Source organism: Misgurnus anguillicaudatus, chromosome 10 (genome assembly GCF_027580225.2).
Source record: "Misgurnus anguillicaudatus chromosome 10, ASM2758022v2, whole genome shotgun sequence".
Lineage (NCBI taxonomy): Eukaryota > Metazoa > Chordata > Actinopteri > Cypriniformes > Cobitidae > Misgurnus > Misgurnus anguillicaudatus.
In genome coordinates this window covers 30,482,859-30,504,585 of record NC_073346.2, presented here as the reverse complement: position 1 = coordinate 30,504,585, position 21,727 = coordinate 30,482,859, and the positions used below count along the sequence as shown (strand labels likewise).

General features: G+C 37.2%; 1 protein-coding gene across 1 annotated transcript; it reads right to left on the bottom strand.

The window, feature by feature from the left end:
• Positions 1–3,022: 3,022 nt before the first annotated feature.
• LOC129448719 (uncharacterized) lies at positions 3,023–20,693 on the bottom strand. The gene is made up of 25 exons (XM_055211297.2): positions 20,105–20,693; positions 15,856–15,946; positions 14,804–14,869; positions 11,853–12,121; positions 11,703–11,756; positions 11,562–11,615; positions 11,431–11,484; positions 11,291–11,344; positions 11,123–11,176; positions 10,911–10,964; positions 8,432–8,485; positions 8,213–8,266; positions 8,074–8,118; positions 7,897–7,950; positions 7,741–7,794; positions 7,598–7,651; positions 6,849–6,920; positions 5,636–5,671; positions 5,483–5,527; positions 5,350–5,382; positions 4,296–4,442; positions 4,027–4,203; positions 3,859–3,949; positions 3,694–3,771; positions 3,023–3,614 (listed from the first exon to the last, which is right to left on the bottom strand). Exons 1-25 carry the CDS (start codon positions 20,123–20,125, stop codon positions 3,412–3,414), a joined length of 1,968 nt encoding a protein of 655 aa, XP_055067272.2. The 5' UTR covers positions 20,126–20,693; the 3' UTR covers positions 3,023–3,411.
• Between the last annotated feature and the right edge of the window lie 1,034 nt (positions 20,694–21,727).

Sequence of the window (21,727 nt, the reverse complement as noted above, 5' to 3'; positions counted from 1 at the left end):
TCGTTACACAAGCTATCCGCTGGAATTTGTGTCCCTTTACTGTATTTATTCCACGTTGTCCCTTTGGATCACATTGTTTTTTCAAACGCGCATCTCATGCTTTATCTCTGATGTTTTAGTTTTTCACTAGATCGTATTTCTTATTCGTAAGTGTTGTGTGGAGGCAGTCCTTTTGTAAAACATTAAAAGTACAGTATGTTTTTAATGCAAAGTTATTGTTTACTAGAGTGCATCGTTTTTATGTGGAAATAAGTATATATTTATTAAGACATTTGATAATAAATTATTGTTGTTAACATTCCAAATTGCTCGTTCATCTGGGAATTCCCTTTTATTTGGGAATTCCCTATATTCCCTTTATTGCGTAATGTTTGCGTAGCCTTTTACGAATTTCACTTTTACTTTCACTTTGAAGTGATTTGTAATCTTGAAGATAAAAACAAAGCATTAGAATCTACTGTAAATTGTTCTTGTTGCAAAATGTTATAATCACAAACCAATGTTTTTCAAATGTATAGACATTTCAGCAGAAATGTATATTGAAATGTATATTTAATAAAAGCATGAGAATAATATTTTTGTTATGATTAGATATTGTATGTACCATAAATTAAACCTAGATTGCTATAAATAAAAAAAAGTCAATAAGTCACTTTTTCATCTTTTAGTGATTGGTGCAGTTACAGAGACAGCACAAGACTACAGCTGCACTGGAGTACTGCACCATCTTGAATTTCAGTATGCAATGAAGAACCCAGCCTGTGATCAGTATTGGTCTGTCAAGGACCATGTGAGTATTAACTGAATCAATCAGAATACTGTATGAATAGATTGCATGAAGATATATACGCAAGATATATACGATCTCTAACTGATTCACAAATGTTTTGTTTCCTTCAGTCCATTGGAACACTTTTGGATTTAATTGCAGAGTGTCACAGTCCCTGCAAAGAGTTAAGTGCAGGAAAAATCGTTCTCACTGACTGTGTTAATATCACCCTGGCTGTTATATGCACAAAGGTAAGTTATTATCTATGCATCACACATCAAATCTTTTAAGAATCACCATTTGATTAGCAAATTAGTCAACGTGTGTGTCTTTACATTTTAAAGGGCAGTGGGATTAGTGAATCTCGTGTCCATTTTAATGATATGTTTGTTGTCTTTATAAACATGCATTTATTTATTATTCATCTGTTCATTTTTTAGAATCAACTTTGTTCTTTAGTGCATGATCTATTTTTTGCAGCTGTAATGGTCCCTCAGCAACTGCATGACCCTGAGAACAGAGCTCGCTTTGGTAATACATATTAAATGCTTTACAACCACGAAAGTAGTTTAGTATAAAAAGTATTTTGCTTTTAGTTCAACAATGTCTCTGTTTTTCTTTTTTAGGTGCTTTCTTTGCTGTTGGTTGTTTTCTCCTTGCACTTCTGCTGTGCGCTGGACTACTATACAAAAAGAAGAAAATTTCTTGTTGCCTAGGTGTTTAATTTATGGACTCAACATTCGGAAAAATAAGGAGCCCGTCCTGCATGTTCTAAATCATTGAGGGATTGTCTGCAACAGTCTGATCTGTGTGTTCTGTATTGCTAGAACACTCCAAAGGCCTCATTTGTAAAGCTGTAAAGCCTGCATGAGCACAGATTTGATCGTAAAGTGTGCGTACGCAAAAATCCACAGTAAATTCCATATTTATAAAAACTGTCTTTGACGTGGAAAAGTGCTTAGCCCCTCATCAGGGTCTGAGCAGACGTACACACTTTGACTTGTCTGATTGCTGCAGGTTTTTGGAGATATAAGCATTCTTGCTACTTGAAACGGGTTTAAACATTCACAGGTGCTCTTTTATATGTCAATGACGTTAATTAGCCAGGGTTTAAAGGCGGAGATCTGAAATTGTGCAGCTGCGCACAAGTTCAAGATCATTTGCGATTTATAGATTTCCCATCTAAAAGAAAGGGGTACACAGGTTTTTTGTGCGTACATTCGTTCTATGAATCACACATATGCATTTTGGATAAATAACCGTAAAATCAAATGTAGGATGGTTTCTACGCAGCATTTTATAAATAATCCCCAAGGTTCTTAAAGTTCTCAACGATCCTCAAGTTTCTCATGGAAAGGAATGAAAGGTTTAATCTGAGAGTTACATTAGTGTAAACTGTCAGTTAGTTGTTTATCTGTTGCATGAATGATTATCGAATTCGTAGAGTTATTTGTTAAAAAGTTACTGTGCTATTAGTAAAAAAAGTTAATCTGAAGCCCTGCAATGACTAAACCTTTAAAATATTGTGAGGTCACCCTTGGGCACTACATTGTTTTAATCTGGGCCAGCATGTAGAGATCACTAGATTTTTCATCTCATATACTCTTAAATGCAAAAATATTTTCAGCTATTTTGTTTTCTTGTGTGACAGTCACAGCACTATATGCTGTGGATGCCATGTTTATTTTCTTGGTGCTATTATACGAGTATGCTGCTTTTTATTCATACAATGCTGTGATAGTTATTTTCATTTTTTATCTACCTCTAAAGACAGTGTGTGAATGTTATAGATATAATATCATAAAATAAATAAGTATAGTATTAATATATATAATATACATATATAATATATTGTGTTATATATTTTAGCATGTATATTGTATATTTAAATGTAAATGTTTTAATTTAAACACTGCCTCTCATAAATCTGTCTCTTACAGTGTCATGATGAATCCAGCATTTTTATATTAGAGATCTTGAATTTTGTTGAGTCTGGATCAGCAAGTATTACATTATAAAGCATTATATAATAAGCATTAAAAGTGAATGAAAAGATGCTTCCAAGTGAAATGTACCGTTTTTTTTTGTTCCATTTTTTTACTTTTTGTACACTAGGCCTAGTTGACCATCCAGTGACCTCAACATTAACACAATAAAAAAGGTGTGGTTAGTTACACAAGGACCAAACACTATCAAACGTTTTTAAAAAAGCATATTTTTAATTTACCTTGATCAATAATACTGTAGGGAAAATTTGTGCTGATGCCTGAGAACAGGTTGAATGCCATCCACATCCATAAAATCCAAATAATTTAAAGCTTGTTTTTTATGAGAAAAAAATTCAAGACAGTAGATGTACACAGTATGATGCTTTACAAAATTATTTACATGTCTACTGTATTTATAATAAACAACATTGTTGAAAATGAAAGTGCTGGTAGTAATCATTTATACTGTATTTTTATATTTGTCTGAGAGAAATGCTGAATCTAGTAAAATAGAAACTAGTAGTAGAGTTTTTTAGGTCTCGATGTCCGACTGTCTGTACGTGGTGTCTTCCAAATAACTTTACTGGTATGCAGTTTTGATGGACTGTGCTGAAGATGACCAGAATGCTTGACCTTTTAAAAGCCTCACTGTTGTCAGATTTGGGCGAGAGGGCCCTTGACCAATCCCATCTCTTTGCGCACTACAGGCGCATGAATGCTGCAGTCTCGTGCCTCGCACACGCCAGGTATCCCAGCACTACCAGCCATGCCAGTCTGACCCACAGGCCCAGGAAACCCACGAGGTCCTCGTGGCCCCTCGGCTCCATCCTTTGGTTCTCCTGGATGACCTGGGAGACCTTTGGAGAAACCATATTTAATCATTGCATTTTTCAACTTGTGTGGTCTATGCAGTAATTGAGAAGTTTCATACTGTACCTCTAAGGCCTTGGTGACCATCATGTCCAGGAAGACCTGTGCCAGGGTCACCCCTTTTACCTTTCTGCCCTTTAGTGCCTATAATAAAACACAGAGCTCATCTGTATGCAAGTGATCCCATGTAACGTATCAAAGTCAGCACAGTTCCTTCTGTGAATTTCATACCTCGGTCACCTTGAGCTCCTTTTTCACCCTCTAAACCTTTACTGCCTGGATGGCCTCTTTCTCCTTTGGCACCTGCTTTTCCTGCTTTACCCTGAATGACACAGATGTTATTAGAAAATAGATTTGGTTGGCATGTCACATGTTTTTGGTAACCTAGAATCAACTCACAGCTTTGCCTCGATCTCCAGGGAATCCTGGGATTCCCGGAGGCCCGATGAGGGTTCGGTTATTGATCGGACAACCCTGTGCACATTTGGTCCGTATGGACGCAGCATATTGGGAGATCTGAGCAATGACCACCCCTTGGCACAACTGTAGTATCTGTTCATCCGTTAGTCCCGGACCCTGCAAGTTGCATCAATATGATTTTTGTTTTTGTACAAATGAAGTATGTTCATATTTAAAAAAAATAAATTAGTAAGTATGTTCATACGCACAGGTTCACCTGGCACTCCTTTAGGGCCACTTTGTCCTTTCCCCCCCACATCTCCCACAGGGCCTAAATCTCCTCTGGGGCCTGGAATTCCTGGCGGCCCGATAGGACCAACGGGACCATCTTGGCCCAAACGACCCAGCACTCCACGCTAAAACGTAACATAAATCATGATTGTTTAAGCAATAAAAGCAAAAATTCTTTTAGGCCTAGTTTTGCAGACAAGGATTAAAGGAAAACACCACCGTTTTTTCAATATTTTACTATGTTCTTACCTCAACTTAAATGAATTAATACATACCTATCTTTTTTCAATGTGTGCACTTTTAATCTTTGTACAGCACTTCTTGAATGTATTAGCATTTAGCCTAGCCCCATTCATTCCTATATGGCTCCAAATAAAATTTTTATTTTGTGCCACCATACTGCATGTAACTACTCATGTAGCAGTCTTTGGGTAGGGAGAGCATGGAGGTGTTTGGTGGCTTCCAAATTCATCCCTGTTTGGATCCTAAGAAATTAATGGGGCTAGGCTAAATGCTAACACATGCACGAGGCGCTGTACAAAGATTAAGTGCACGCATTGAATAAAGATAGGTATGTATTATTTCGTCTAAGCTGAGGTAAGAACACAGTAAAATATTGAAAAAGTGTGGTGTTTTCCTTTAAGCCTAGTCCCAGATTAAAATGCATGTTGAGCTGTCTCAAATGAAAACTACTTGCCTTAACATAATTTTCACTTAAGATACACACATGCATTGTTTTTTTCTACATCATATTTAAAATCCTACTTAAATGTCTTCATTTTGCTAAACCCTAATCCAGTTTTAATCTAAGCCTTGTGTGTATAACCAGGCCTTAAATTGTAATTGAGTTATTTGTTTAACTTTCAACCGTTGAAGGGGGATTTCCACTGTATTATTGTTTCATTATTATTGAATTTGGTTTCCTTTGTTTTAGAAAGACAATAGTTGGAATCTTAAAACAATTTACAACACATTTCACAACTCACAACTGGAGATGACACATCAGTAAAACTGTAAACAAGGATGACAAACCTGTCCTTTATCACCTCGAGAACCAGCATCTCCCTGCGAATTAAAGGGAAATTACAAATGTGTGTATAACAGGATATCTCATGATAGTGTCATTGAAATAGAGACAATGTGGAGACTATTATGGCAGCAGTACCTTTTCTCCTTTAGTACCCTTCACTCCTTTTCTTCCTGGTGTCCCCTGTGAACATCATCATTTTTTTTAAAATGTCTTTAATAATGTCATCATTATTTATTTGAATGCCTGTTATAGAAAATACTGGCTGAACTGTTTGCCTCAAAAATTTACCTTCTCACCATCTGGTCCCGTTTCCCCTTTAGCACCCTGTTAAACAGAGCATTACATGAATAATTTAGTTCATTTTGCTGTAATCACTGAATCAAAGAGTAAAACAACACATCATGAGGTCTTATAACCTAATTATGAACATCAAGGATTGATTTTATTATTTTAATCTTTGACATGACCTTACTCTGTAAATATTAATATCACGGTTATATTTTCACAGAATGTGAAGGATACATTTATGTAAAAAAAAATTTTTAAAGGGGCCATGTCACATGACTTTTTAAAGGTGCAGTGTGTAAATTTTAGCGGCTTCTAGTGGTAAAGTTGCGAATTGCAACCAACGGCTCAGTCCACTGCTCTGAACTCTTGGTTTGAAACACATATAGAAGCTACGGTAGTAGCCACCGGACAAACATGTCATTGTTGGAGACAAAAAGTTTGTCCATTAAGGGCTTCTGTAGAAACATGGTTGCATAAAATGGCGGCTTCCATGTAAGGGGACCCTCTGTGTATGTAGATAAACTGTCTCATTCTAAGGTTATAAAAACATAACAGTTCATTATGAAAAGTCTTTATACACCCCTGATACTTTAGTTTTGTATATTATTTTGCATTTTTGTCAAGAGATCCTTCTAAAAATTACACACTGCACCTTTAAGATGTCAAATAAATCTTTGGTGTCCCCAGAGTACACATGTGAAGTTTTAGCTCAAAATACCATATAGATCATTTATTATAAAATTTACACTTTGTAGGTGTATGCAAAAATGTGCCGTTTTGGGTGTGTCCTTTAAAATGCAAATGAGCTGATGAAATTCAAACACTGATCGCAATGATGGTGGTTTGTTGCAATTGAAGCTCAATTGTGCTGTGAATTATTTTCTCTCTCTGCCCTAAATGGCTGTGCAGTGGTTGGATAGTGCAGATTAAGGGGCGGCATTATTATAATTATGATAAGTATTATTATTATGACATCATAAGGAGAGCCAAATTTCAATGACCTAATTTTTCACGTGCTTGCAGGGAATGGTTTACCAAAACTAAGTTACTGGGTTGATCTTTTTTTCTTTTTTAGGTTGATCCCAATTATAGCACAAGTCAGATTTTCATGCCATGGCCCCTTTAAATGACTTCATTGGTTTTCATAGGCTGAGTCACAAATATTTAATAAGTACAGCTGTCAATCATTCAGAAAGTGAAATCAAGTGCATACTGTTGGCCCTGACAAGCCCTTTGGTCCGGGCTTCCCCGGAATTCCGGCATCTCCTCTGTCCCCCTGCGGACCCTGTGGTGAGAGATCACATTTACTCATTTTGACAGACACATTTGTTTTTACAGTAAAGCATAATGTGTGTTCAAACCCATGTCCTTCTGTGCTGCTAACGCAATGCTCTACCACTAAACTGCAGATGAAGACAATTACAAATTCAAAATTTTAAAGTACCATCAAAATGTTTTGAACATGGAGGGGAAATTCAGCAGATGTTGTAATGCAAATAAAGATAGAGGAACATTTTATTTGCAGTGGAGAAAATAAATGAGTGAGTAAGCTTTTATAGCCTTGCTTAGAGTACACTACACTACACAGTAGTTGAATATCTTTTAGAGAAATATAAACAAAATGGGAAGGGAAACTTGTAAGCAAACATATGTATATGACGACTATAAGGAAGTTAAAGGAAATATCATGCAAGTTAAGTGAAACTGGTAGAGGCAAAAATAAACCCTAGACTCGACGTAGTTTCACTTTCGGTCTTGTGGTAAATCCCCGTCATAGGGACATTCCCTGCCAGGCAAGGTATAAATGGTAATTTCCACTTAACGATAATAACAACTTGATCTTTGTTTTGTTATGTGGTATGTTAGTCATACCATATATTTGTCTGCACATGGTTCCTGTTTCTGTACTATTCATGTGATTTGAATAGTTAAAAATTCCCCCATAGCGAAATCAACACTTACCACAGATCCTAATCTTCCAGGAAGTCCCTTTACACCACGGTCACCTTTCAAACCCTAATGATAAAAGATATGGTGGAGGAAAATACAGCTTTTTAACATATTTTAATTCACAATATTATCCCAACCAATATGAGACACATTACCTTAGGTCCAAAAGGCCCTGGCACACCAGCAACTCCTGGAACTCCCAAGGGACCCTGAGAAATATTTTGCATTGTTGTTATTTTTTGTTTTCATTCCTGAAACGTTTTTGGAAATTTTTTCCTTGAACTTTACAACATAAACAATTCGCTACTCACATCCTCTCCAGGCTCCCCATCGCTTCCTGGAAGGCCTCCGGTACCTTTAGCACCCTGATATGGATAACAGATAAAGTTATTTGCTTACTGTAATACTAAATGTTAGTCCCGCCGTGTTCATGCAGATTCATCTTAATTACTGCCAACAAAACCATCATAATCAGATCAAGACCAAACCTTTGGTCCACGAACACCTCTGTCTCCAGGAATTCCTGAGTAGCCCTGAATATACCAGAGAGATATGTTGTTACAGAGAAAAAACTACAGGGATTTTTTGATGGCAGAGTGAAAGAGAAAGCAGACATGAATGATTTACCAAGTAGCCCTGCTCCCCGCGATCCCCTGAAAACCCAGGCGCTCCTGTCTGACCCTGATGATGTAAAGAGAAAATGATAGTTCAGTTAGCATAGTAATAGCATGACGAAATGACCACTGAAGTATTCAAGTTGACATAATACTAGTCATCTATTATACATAAACATCTAGACATGAGGCAGGGAATAAAGAATGTGATATGCTTGCATGTAAAGTCTACCTTTTGCCCCTGTCGGCCATCGGGACCCTGTTTCCCTGTTTTTCCAATGGACCCCTGTTAAAAGAAATTGAAAGAAGTATGAAAAAAAATAGATAGATCCAGATAAAGAATTATCTTTGAGGAGTTCAGATGCACAACCCTCTAAGTGCTTCCGACATGCTTTTTTGTCCAGTAAATGAGCATGTTTTTTCCGCTCTAATGGCAATGAAAAGGTTATTAGTCAGTGATTAAAATGCATTATTTTCACAAATCTTACTTTAGGCATTTTTTTGGCATTTAACAAACTTGACTTTCGCTGCAAAACACTCTAAGTGTACAAATTTCCAATACTAAATTAAATCTTCAGTCTCTATTCACTGTCCTATCTGTCCATTCACCCAATTCAACTTTCATGCACTTTGCGGACTTTGCTTCTAAATCATTGTGGTGTTTAACAAATTCTGCCAATAACGCAATTAGTTTATGCCCTTGGACTATATGTGACACCGTCTGTGAAAACCCAGACAAACGAATTTCTTTGTGACAGGGTCACACATGAAAGTGACTGTAAAAAATTATAAAATTTTGCAGACAATCTAAAAAAATTCTCGGTTGTTTCAACTCATAGTCGGGTCAAATCCAACTGTCGGGTTATAAATTACCTTATGCTGCGTTGTTGTTGGGTTTATACGTCAGACCGACGTTGGGTTCAGACGTAAGATTGACATTGGGTTTTCATGTTGGTTTGACATTGGGTTCAGACGTCAGATCGACGTTGGTTCAGATGTAAGATTGACGTTGAGTTCAGACGTCAATGTGACGTTGGGTTCTGACGTCAGTTTGATGTTGGGTTTAGATGTCAGACTGACGTTGGGTTTAGACGTCAGACTTCGTTGGGTTCTGATGTCAGTTTGACTTTGGGATCTGACGTCAATTCGATATTGGGTTTAGACGTTAATTCGACGTTGCGATTAGACGTTAGAGCGACGTTGGGTTCAGACGTCAGTTTGATGTTGGGACCTGACGTCAATTTGATGTTGGGTTCTGATGTCAGTTCTACGTTGGGTTTAGACGTCAGACCGACGTTGGTTTCAGATGTCAATCTGACATTGGGTTCAGACGTAAGATTGACATTGGGTTTTCACGTTAGTTTGACGTTAGGTTTAGACGTCGGTTTGACGTTAGGTTCAGATGTCAGACCGGCGTTGGTTCAGACGTAAGATTGACGTTGGGTTCAGACGTCAATGTGAAGTTGGGTTCTGACCTCAATTTGACATTAGGTTCAGACGTCAGACCGACGTTAGGTTCAGACGTCAGTCCGACTTTAGGTTCAGAAGTCAGACCGACGTTAGGTTCAGACGTCAGTCCGACGTTGGGTTCAGACGTCAGTTTGACTTTGGGATCTGACGTCAATTTGATGTTGGGTTCAGACGTCAATCCAACGTTGCGTTTAGACGTCAGACTGACGTTGGGCTCAGAAGTCAATCCGACGTTGGGTTCTGACGTCAGTTTGACTTTGGGATCTGACGTCAATTTGATGTTGGGTTCAGACGTCAATCCAACATTGCGTTTAGACGTCAGACCGACGTTGGGTTCAGACAACAATCCGACATTGGGTTTAGACGTCAAACCGACATTGGGTTTAGACGTCAATCCGACATTGGGTTTAGACATCAAACCGACGTTGGGTTCTGACGTCAGTTTGATGTTGGGATCTGACGTCAATTTGATGTTGGGTTCAGACGTCAATCCAACATTGCGTTTAGACGTCAGACCGACGTTGGGTTCAGACAACAATCCGACATTGGGTTTAGACGTCAAACCGACATTGGGTTTAGACGTCAATCCGACATTGGGTTTAGACATCAAACCGACGTTGGGTTCTGACGTCAGTTTGATGTTGGGATCTGACGTCAATTTGATGTTGGGTTCAGACGTCAATCCGACATTGGGTTCAGATGTCAGACTGACCTTGGGTTCTGACGTCAGTCTGACGCTGGGTTCACAACCCAGAATTTGAGTTGACCCCCATTCTGGGTTTGTCCATATTTTACCCAACTATGGGGTTGAAACAACCCATAATTTTCTAGACTGTATGAATGTCTAAAAATGACAGATAACTATAAAAGAAATGCTGTTCAAACTACTTTTAGCTGAGGTAAACACTAGCATGTCACTGCAGAACGCTGACTCCCCACACACATGGGAAATGAAACTCCAAAACTGCCCCACGTGGGTGTCACATTTTAGCGAAATGTAATTGACATTCAAAAAAGAAGTTGTTTTGAATTTCACACTCTACAAAAAGTTAGGGTTATTTTCAACTGAATGTTTGGTCAAGAAGGGACAGACCCAGCCTTTTTGTGTTGAAAATAACCACTGTTTTTCTAATGAAATGTTTGTTACAATATGGGTTCCTTCTTATTAGAACTTGAACTTCTGGTTATTAGCTTTTATGCAATACACAACTTCTTATTAACAAAAGAGGAGAATAACTTACTTTAACACCTTTACCTCCTGGCTTTCCGGGTTTTCCTTTCGAGCCGACTGCACCCTGTAGTCAAACATAAAAAACTGTGGTATTATGAATCAATACCATGAAAGCTAAAGAAAATAGACTGGACTGCAGCTCTTATAAAGATTCATTTAACACAGATTGATATGAATACAGAGAGATTTTGATGGGGTTATTTAAATCGATTTTGAACTCACAGTCTTTCCCTTTTCCCCGACTCCTCCACGTGGACCTTCAATTCCGATATCACCCTGCATAACATGCATAAACTCAGTTGCAATCATAATTTATGAATATAATAAAATAGATTATTTGACTTAATGCAGTGTATATAATCCCAAACTGTAATGGATTATGGCATTTACCTTTATTCCAGATAGGCCTGTTTCACCTGGGTCACCTGGTAATCCAGGAAGGCCCTATGAGGAAGAAACTATCTATTAGAAACCCTTCCAGCATGAGGCATTGAACCAAACAATAAAAATGTTTTTCAAAATTCTCTTACAATTGCACCAAAGAAACCAGATTCACCGTCCTCTCCATCAGGTCCAGAGTCGCCCTAAAGAGAAAGCAAATGTGTGCTCGACTAACAAAGCAACTGCGCCTTAGGTTTTAGATTTAAACATCATTACTCACCACTGGGCCAGTGTCCCCTCCTCTTCCTCTCACCCCTTTGGTACCTTTGTAACCCTAATATAAGAAAAGAGGACACTTGTATATCACTTTGCTACAGGTTGCATAATACATTTTTGAGCTGATGTTGTGCTCTTACTGTACCTCTCTTCCTTGAGCCCCGGGTAACCCCTGCTTCCCTTGGAGACCTCTGGAACCCTTAAAGGCAAAAATACAAATATAATGCCATAACACAACATTTCAAAAACTCAAAAAGAAAGCACATTTAAAATTGCATAATGTGCAATAATCAACCTTGGGGCCGGCAAAGCCAGCAAATCCAGGCTCTCCTGGTTCACAGTCGCATTCGGTGGGCCCCTCCTCTTGTCCCAGTTCAGCATCACCCCCATATGGAACCTCTGTCATTAAGGTTTTATCCTCTTTGGCGTAATCAAAAGACTCCACGTTTGTGGCGTAGGGGTAAGTCTCTTCTGTGATCATGGTGACGTCTGGTGCATGAGGATCGAAGCCAGATGCCGACTGCTCATCTTCATCGCTGCGCCTGGACTCTTGTGGATAATTAACTGAGAAAACACACGAAAAACACTGTGAGGAACACACAGCTCCTAACTGAGAAATTAGTAAGTGATGAAATCTCGTTCTCATTGCTGTAATACAAATCATTCTTTCTGGGTACAATATTGTGTTTTCTGAGATACAACAAATATGTGACCAGTCACGGAAAGTAGGGACACAAGTCGGATCTGGGGCATTTTGAGTTATTCATAGATTCTGAAAGTGCAGATTCTAAGCTTTCCAACGATGTGTAACACATGGAAATCTGATAAGATTTGGAGAAGTTGTGGCCATTTGAATGTAACACATTCAAGAAAGAGAATGCTGAGAAATTTGAGAAAGAGAAAAGTTAACACTTTCCCTTTTCCCTGGCTGGAGAGACAATAGGGCTCATTTACATCTCATTTAGCTAAGCCATACCCCCTGTAAAGCCGTTTTGAGATACAGAGGTTCTACCATCATTTGTAGTATTTTATTACAGAAGTCCGAATGACAAAATGCAAAAATAAACAGGACTTTTAACGTTACCTTTGCGGGGATCACAAGTCGAATCCAGTCTGTTTCAGATGTGTGAATCATCCATTGATTTTTGTCCACAAATGCGTATAATCCGTGAAATATAGATATATAGTCTATTTCGCATGAACTTCTGGTAATACAATATAATATACAATCTGAGGACTATTTACATCGTAACATGTAAGGGTATATCAGATTACACTTCGGTATTTACGTTCCGTTAAACACATGAACCCGCCTTCAGAGTTTGTATTTAAAATAATAGATAATCCAAAAACAGCACCGTCGAAAACGTGAAGTCCTTAAGAGATGTTACCAATGTAGCCAATTATATAAAGAATACAACGATCTCTGTGTAACTTCTGTGTGTTTGGACAAATAACAGTCAGCCGCATCACTGACTTCATGGGGCGCCGCAGTCGGATGACGCCAGAGTACCGCGAGAGCGAGTCGAAATTAAACTACCCCGTAAGATTTCTTAAAGAGCTCTCGCGGGACTTTGACGTCGTCCGACTGCGGCGCCCCATAAAGTCAGTGACGCGGCTGACGTATATGCGGTTGACTGTTATTTGTTCCGCCCCAGCTTCTTTTATATTTCTTTTGTTTTGTGCGCCCGAGCTTCATTTACAGTCTGGGGAGACGCACGCTATAAGTTTGAAAAAAAAAAAAAAAACTCAGCAAACATGTCTAAGGGACAGAGCAGCCACGTCACTACAGTCACGTGACTTCACGCTCGAGCCGGAAGAGAAGACAATGCTGAATAAAGTCGTAATTCTTGCTATGTTTGGACCAAACTGTATTTTCGATGCATCAACACAATTTTACTGACCCACTGATGTCACATGGACTACTTTGATAATGTTTTATTACCTTTCTGGACATGGAAACCGTACATAGATTTTCAATGGAGGAGACAGAAAGCTCTCGGACTAAATCTAATGTTAAAACATCTTAAACTGTGTTCCGAAGATGAACGGAGGTCTTCCGAGTTTAGAACGACATAATGGTAAGTCATTAATTACATTATTTTCAGTTTTGGGCGAACTATCCTAGTCACGCTGTTCCCTTTGGGGGCGGAGGCGAAAACACAAGCTTATCCAGTATGTAAATATACACACAGACAATGACGCCCCCCGCTGCACGCTAGAATCTCCGGAAAACAAGCCTATTTTAACCGCAAAATGTACGCTTTTAAATATACATAAACTGCTATCTCAAACATGGAGAGGCTTCTTCGTGATCTCAACTAACAGATTCTGCAATAAAACGAAAATCACAAATTTTGAAAAAAAAAACTTTGTTTCTCATTTTCTCGAAACTTGTTCTGCCGACTTGTGTCCCTGGTTTCCGTGACGGGTCACATATGTAAATATTATACAACAAAACTGTCATGAATTACAATTTAAGTAAACAAAGTTTACTTAATTTAGAAATCTAAGATTACTGGTACATAAATGGCCTATTATTCTTATGTAAAAGGGCCCTGCCATTACTTACCAGCTTTGTGAGATGGACAAGTAACGCAACTTACAGTGCATTTAAAGGTGCAGTGTGTAATTTTAAGAAGGATCTCTTGACAGAAATGCAAAATAATATACAAAACTATATTATCAAAAGTGTATATAAAGACCTTTCATAATGAACCGTTATGTGTTTATAACGATTTTATCTACATAGACCGGGGGTCCCTTACATGGAAGTCACCATTTTCGGCCGGCATATTTCTACAGAAGCCCCTAATGGACAAACTTTTTTTACTAAGTTGTTTCCAACGATGACATGTTTGTCCGGTGTTGGCTACAGTAGCTTCTCTATGTGTTTCAAAAGCGAGGGTTAAGCAGTGGACTGAGCCGTTGGTTGCAATTCACCACCTCACCACTAGATGCCGCTAAAATGTACACACTGCACCTTTAAGGTATACCTTCTCAGTGTTTATGAATTGAACCCACAACCTTTGTACTGCTAACCCAATGCTCTACCATGTGAGCTACAGGAACACGTTTTTTGTATTGCATTGTTTTTTTATTTTTAATTTTAAACTTTATCGCAACAGCAGCAAGTTGATGTTTGAGTTATGTTGAACATACTTCACAAAGATATAATGAAATTACTTTAAAAGTAAATAATAAAAGTTATGTTTTTATTGTAGGAACAGTAACAGGTCAGTTTACCATGGTGTGTGTATCCAGAATTTTCATCATATCTCTCCACTAATGATCCTTCATACATATGTTCACCTGTGATTGTACAAGAAAGAGAAAAACATTGATATAACAATTAGGCTTTGCATTTGAGATACCCAAACTGGGGTCTGGGGACCGCCAGGGGGCCTCCAGGAGGTTCCAGGGGGTCCCCCAGAAGTCATTTATTAATTATTTATCATTTCTTGCTACATACATTACAGAATAATTTACATTTGTCTACAGTGTTATTCATATTAGAGTCCCCTACTGTGGTTTGTCAGGCAAAATTCCTTGAAACAAGATTTACTGTCAAAGTTACTGCAGTACAAATACATTTGAATAAAAAAATTGTCTTATACATCTAGCTTTACTGTACGTGTAGCAAATTATATTTGCGTTATACATAAAAATATGTCAATTGTTACTGTATATGAAGGGGATCCCTCACAAAAGATTGACTATATTTGGGGGTCCTTGACAATCATAACATTTGAAAACCCCTGACCTAGACAACATCTAATGTTAAAAATGTATATATATCTCAGTGGCGGCTCGTGACTGCTCATCTGAGGGGCGTTAATTCAAAACAAGTGTTTGTTGCGTCATGTAAACCATGTGCATCACATGTTTTGTCAAAATAAGTGCCTTTTGCACACGCGTTAAAACCGTTTATGATAAAAGAGACGCTCACGTTTACAAAATACACACAAGACACTCCCCACAGTAAACTTTGATTATGCATGAGATTATGTGAGTATCTGGCAAACGCGAGCGTCTATTTTATCATAAACCCTTTAGACGCATCTGCAGCAGGCACTCACCTTGACAAGACACATGATGCACACAGGATCGCTCGACACGCAAAACACATTTTTTGGAAAAAGGAACCACACACATGACGGGCTACATACATGTTATGACGAACTTCCATCGAGCGCCCTCGAAAAAGTCACTGGCTGCCAATGGTATATATATATATACCATTGAATATAATATATATAATATATTCAAGTAGTTTTGGGGTTGGGGCTGTGTCTCACCTGAGAGGAAGCCTGAAAAATCTTGTTGAGCCTGTGCATGAAGAGCACACAGTACAGACACAGAAACACAGCTGAGAAACACGGCCCATACCTGACATCAAAACAAAATCACCATAACATATAAACAATAGACAATGTATCAACAATATAATGTAAAGATAATGACAATGTACATTAGTAAAAAATATAGGTCATTATTATTATTGGAATGCATTGATAAACAGCAGTTGGCAGTTATTTAAATTAGCTAGCAGCTATGTAAACGTGTTTTACTGAAACAAAATAACCAGAGAAAAAAGTCTCCCCTTGCAGATATTGTTTCACAGGTGGTTTCTTCATTAGATTGGGGATTTTCTCATGACATGCTTGTTTACTGTTGTTTGCGTGCACATTAGTGATTTATAAGTACATTTTACAATATTATATTATATTATTCACATGCAGTGAAAGAACATTTTACCTGTTCATGACACAGATTAGATAACCCACTGTTGGTCAATAGTCTAATTCAATAGTATCTTTAAGATCGACGTATAGTCCTGTTTTTATGCATACACGAGAGTCCGTATACAGTGCGTGTGACACGATTTTCGTCATAATTTTTTAAACTCTGCGTACATTGTATGCGTAGGTCGAGTAAGTGCCTACAGGAAAATGTAGTATGTAGCTCCGGAGATTTGCATTTTGTTGTGTACGCCTAAAAAACACACTGTACTCCGGGCTTAAGCCACATTAGCGCTACAGAGTGATAACAAACACATTTAGAAAAGCTTTTGGGTAGAATTAACCAGTCGATCTGGGCGGGGCTTTATCAGTGTGATGTCACATTAACGACTTCATTGTAGGGTTGTTGTTGTTTCACACACTGCCAACACACATTTATGTCCAAATGCCTTGTAAAAGTGGATTTTGCATAATGTGTGCCCTTTAAGCTATTCAAACTAGTAGAGGTGTTTATGTCATTTAAAGGTCAGGGATTAATTTCCCACCGGTTTTTCGTATATATATTTAATGGCAGTTATGTAGAAACACTAAAAGACTACTGTCACTCAAGCTATCTATTGCAGCAGGCCTATATTAGACCTTCGTCATAAATGGTTCCTGTTTGGTAAAGCACTTCCTCATGCCTTTAGATCATATGTCATTATTGAAGTCATGGAACATGTTCTGGCTGAAACCGAAATAAACCCAGACCTTAAATGACCTTTTTAAATATGCCAGTTTTTTATATTAAAAGTTTTAAAGGCAGTTGATGTTGAAAAATATAGTTTTTCCAGCTATAACTTAATAGAAAAACACATTCACTGACTGTATCAAAAAAATCATGGGTCAAACAACAAAAGTGTTCTTAGCTTGAATAAATATCAATTAACATCACGGACCGAAGAGCAGTGTGTGCAGATTTCTCAACTTCAACACGAGAAAAGGATGAAGTCATCTGTTGTGTGTTGGTAACATGGTCAAACGTTGCGTAAAAGTTTAGCTTTTTCCAAAATGACATACTGTTTTTACAGCTGTGACGCAATGGTTGATATTATTTATCTCCTTGGTTCCTCTCCTAATATAATAAGGTCCCAGATTTAATTCAGCATTTAAATGTATATTATAGATTTCAGTTGAAAGGCAGGAACATGATTTTGGACCAATATGGTCTTGACCCATTTCTATAACAAAAGTAGTAATGTCAGAAACTTTTAACAGCTTCTGACACCAAACAAGTGTAATTCAAGCCATTTATAAACTAATTATAAACGTGTTACATTCATAACCTTTTATAAACTAGGCTGCTAGAATCACATTGCAAAAATACTGTTTTGTCTCTGTTTATATAAATTGAAGACACTGTTATAGTAAAGGCCTGTACCTGTGCTAAAGGAGGGATGTTTGTTTACATTATATGATGTTTTGGGAATGTATAACAGCCCCATCTAGTGGCTATTAAGCACAACGTCAAGCAGAATATAAACAGATAGTCAGCAACTACAAAATTCCCTAAAATCAGTATCACCACCACACAAACATACTTGTGAAACTGATATCTACAGTAACGTCATCCAACAGACGTGTCAATAGTAATACATAAATACATAAATAAATATACAAGGAAATGTAAAATAAATACATAAATAAACAAACAAACACATAAATAAATATAAATATAAAAAGAAAAACAAAATAAATTTATTTATACTTTTATTTTCTTATTTATGCATAATTGTATTTTTTCAACATTTATTTATTTCCACATTTATTTAGGCCTATAAAATTGATATTGCCCATCTCTAAATCATTCCCTGTGCTCTGCTGAACAAAAATGAAGATATTTTGAGCAATGTTTGTAACTGTTTTTGAGCACCACCGGCTTCCGTAGTATTTTTCTTTCCTAATATAGAAGTCAATGGTGCTCATGTTTTCTGCTTGATTGAAAAAAGCAAAAAAATTATGCATGTTTGGAGCGACATGAGGGTGAGTAAATTATGATTTTTTTGATAAACTCTCCCTTTAAGTTGGCCAACTATGTCTACTCACTAAATAGTTATTAAAGGAACAGTATGTATGGTTGCGGCCAAAACTTGTGGCTAAAACTGGTACTGCAATTACACAACTGGTGGCCAATACACAACATGACAACATAAACATCAGTTGAGGGCTGCAACTTCACTTCTTAAATATCCTGGCCAGACCACTGTTGTGAGTGATATAAGTATTTGAATTGAAAATGATTTCATAATGTTTAGTAACATATCAGGGCCATTTTATGATTAATTGATATACATTTCTTACATACTGTTCCTTTAATAATAATATGATAATGCAAAAAGTAGAAAATATGAGTTATATTCTTTTTATTTTATTTATAGCTCAGAGTCAGACAAAATCATAATTGGCTCTGGTGTGGGGGGCCCAAACACTGCCTATAGCCCTATAGGTGTGAGTAAAGCATCAAAATATGAGAAATACTGTACAAAATAAAGAAAACACTAAACATGGTTTAGGTATTCGTTTTACAAATTAAAATACAGCATTCCAGAAAGAAAATGCTTTATTCCAAAATGCAAAACATGCATAGTAAAACAAAAAGCTCAAGAAGAAGTATTTTACTCTTTTGTTAATCGTTTGACTACAGCTGCCATTCTACTGGGCCTTGACTCAAAGCTTTGTACCCACATTGTTTTGTCATTTTTAACAAAGACTCCTTAAATTCTTCTGAAAGTTGAGCTTCAGTTTACCCTCCAAGCACAACTACATAACATGCACAAAACATCTTTTATAATATATCTACATCAGTCCCCGGTTGGATATCACACAGTACAACAGTATTGACTCTAATCTGTATTTTTATCTAATACACATTTGAATCAATACTGCTGTACAGAGATCAGTCAACTCTACCACTCTAATTTATGAATCCAGCTTCTCAAAGCCCACAGATGACACGAGGGTGCAAAGTGTGAAGCTCACACACTGAATCATGTGATTCCTTATCAACCCACTGGTCCTCCGGGACAGTGAGGTGCTGTATTGAATAACCACAGCTCTTCCAGTACTGCTTACTTCAAGTAAGAAATAGTAATATAGAAAACTTGGCTTGAGTGCAAAGCTAAAAAAGTATATAATTCAATAAACGTATATGAACACACTACAAAGCAAAACAAAAGGGAAAGTCTGGTTTTAATTAAATGTACACAATGGCTATACACGGCTTAAAGGACATTTAATTTTGTAGTTGTGGGTATTTTTTATGATGCTTTTGACATTGTTTACATTTATGCATTTGGCAGACGCATTTGAGAACTACATAAAAATAATAATAATTGCTTTTTGGTTGCACTTTGTTTTACAGTTCATATTTACACAACAAAATACAGGTAAATCCATGCATAATAGAATTAGATTGAGAGTTAATACAGCTTTATTTCTGAATGTAAAAGTGTTCACACGAAGGAAAACAGACCTTTAGTAGCAAACAACATTTCATTTTTTATAGATGCCTAAAATTCTCAAGAAATTTATAAAACCAATAAGTCTAAAACAGTTTTGCCACATTATTCATGTAAATGTTTTTGTAGTGAAGTATCGACTCCAGGAAGAATAGCTGTGCTTTCACAGCTAATGGAGATCGGAATAAATACAAATACAAATACAAATACAAAACAGTGCTTTGCCACTGCAAATAATGATTTCATTCCTGATTTCCAGGTCTATTACCAATCAATTCCCACAAAGTGTGTCTTATTCTGCATCTTACCTTCACCCTGGAGGTTCCCATGGCCAGCAGCTTTCTGGTCAGGTTCCCGTCCACCGACACAGAGATCTTACCCCTCACACCAGCTTAATTTCAGGGACTTTGAGAACGCAGGCAGACTGTGGTGCTCCTCAAAGCATTATTCCTACCTGTGCTGGGACGAATTGATCTCATGGTCCCTCACCAGAATCTCCCAGGCTCCCACCTCTCCTCAGCTGGGTGAGAAATACCTGAGCCTTCACTAAACAAACACAAACCAGAAATGCAGAGGTAAAAGATAGAAACAAGAATAATGACACTCTTAACATAGTTAAGATTCACTGTAATTCAAAAAATTTTTTGGGTAATCCTCATTAATATATATTGGGACTAATTTCTTCAGTACTATAACTAAAAGCTATATGACCTTCAGTGACCCTTTGGCCTTGGGTTTACATATGAAAAAGTGTTTAAGGGATAGCACTTGAGTAAGAGATTTTTTAAAATCCATGATGGGTGGATCTTGTTTGACATTATTAAAAAAGGGAGAACAGGGCCTGTTTTATGCCATTTAAGGGATAGTTTACAAAAAAATTAATCTAAATCCATTTTCTCACTTGTTACAAACCTGTATAAATTTCTTTGTTCTGCATGAACCCTTTCACGTTGAAAGGGTCCGTCCAGAGATTCTACTTAAAATGGCAACCTTTTGTGACATACTTTGAGAATCTTAATTTGAGTCTCCTTTATACTTTACAAATTAACTCTTCCTCTCTTTGTTTCCGTATTTTATTAATACTTTTTTATTTTTTTATTCAAATGAATGGTCAATTGCCTTAATGTGGTGAGAAATGAGTAGCCTGATGTGGTTCCCAAATTTTTTCAGCCGTGTGCGGCCCCCCTTGTGTACGGTGCATTCCTTCGTGGCCCCCCAAAGATAATTTGTGACAAAAACTGTTCTAAAACTCAACATTTTAATAAAAAAAATTAAATTATACAAAAAAGTAGTGCTTTTGGTTAGTAGCCTTATTTTTTTAGGTTTAATTACACAGAACTCATGATAAATTAATGTATTTTATAAAATGTCATAAAACTGGGGCCCCCCTGGCATCATCTCGTGGCCCCCAGTTTGAAAACCACTGGCCTGACTGACTGACAATTGCGAAACTGTGAATTTAAAGCCCTGTTAACCAACTGTGGCCGAAATATGAATATGTAGTTGTGTGCTTGTTTTTTTTTTGTGTGTAGATCCTTCAATATTTATTTATTTATTGAAGTACTGTGTAACAAACAAAATGAAAAAAGATTGTTCTCCCAGAATTTTGTCAAAATATGCGGGGCGGGTTGGGGTGGATAAATGTGTTAGGATGGTTCTTTTTTGGGGGGGGGGTTGTCTAAGGTTTCAGTTATTTAAGATAAAAAAAACTGGAGAACTGTTTCATTTCCTGTAAAATGTAACATCCCTGATTCTCCAATAAAAGATATATAATAAATAAATAAATAAATAAATAAATTTCTTTGTTCTGATACACATGGAAGATATTTTGAGGAATCAAACCGATCAGAAGCCCCATTTACTTCTATAGTAAAAAAAAGAATACTATGGAAGTGAATGGGGCTCATGAACGGTTTGGTTAAAAACATTCC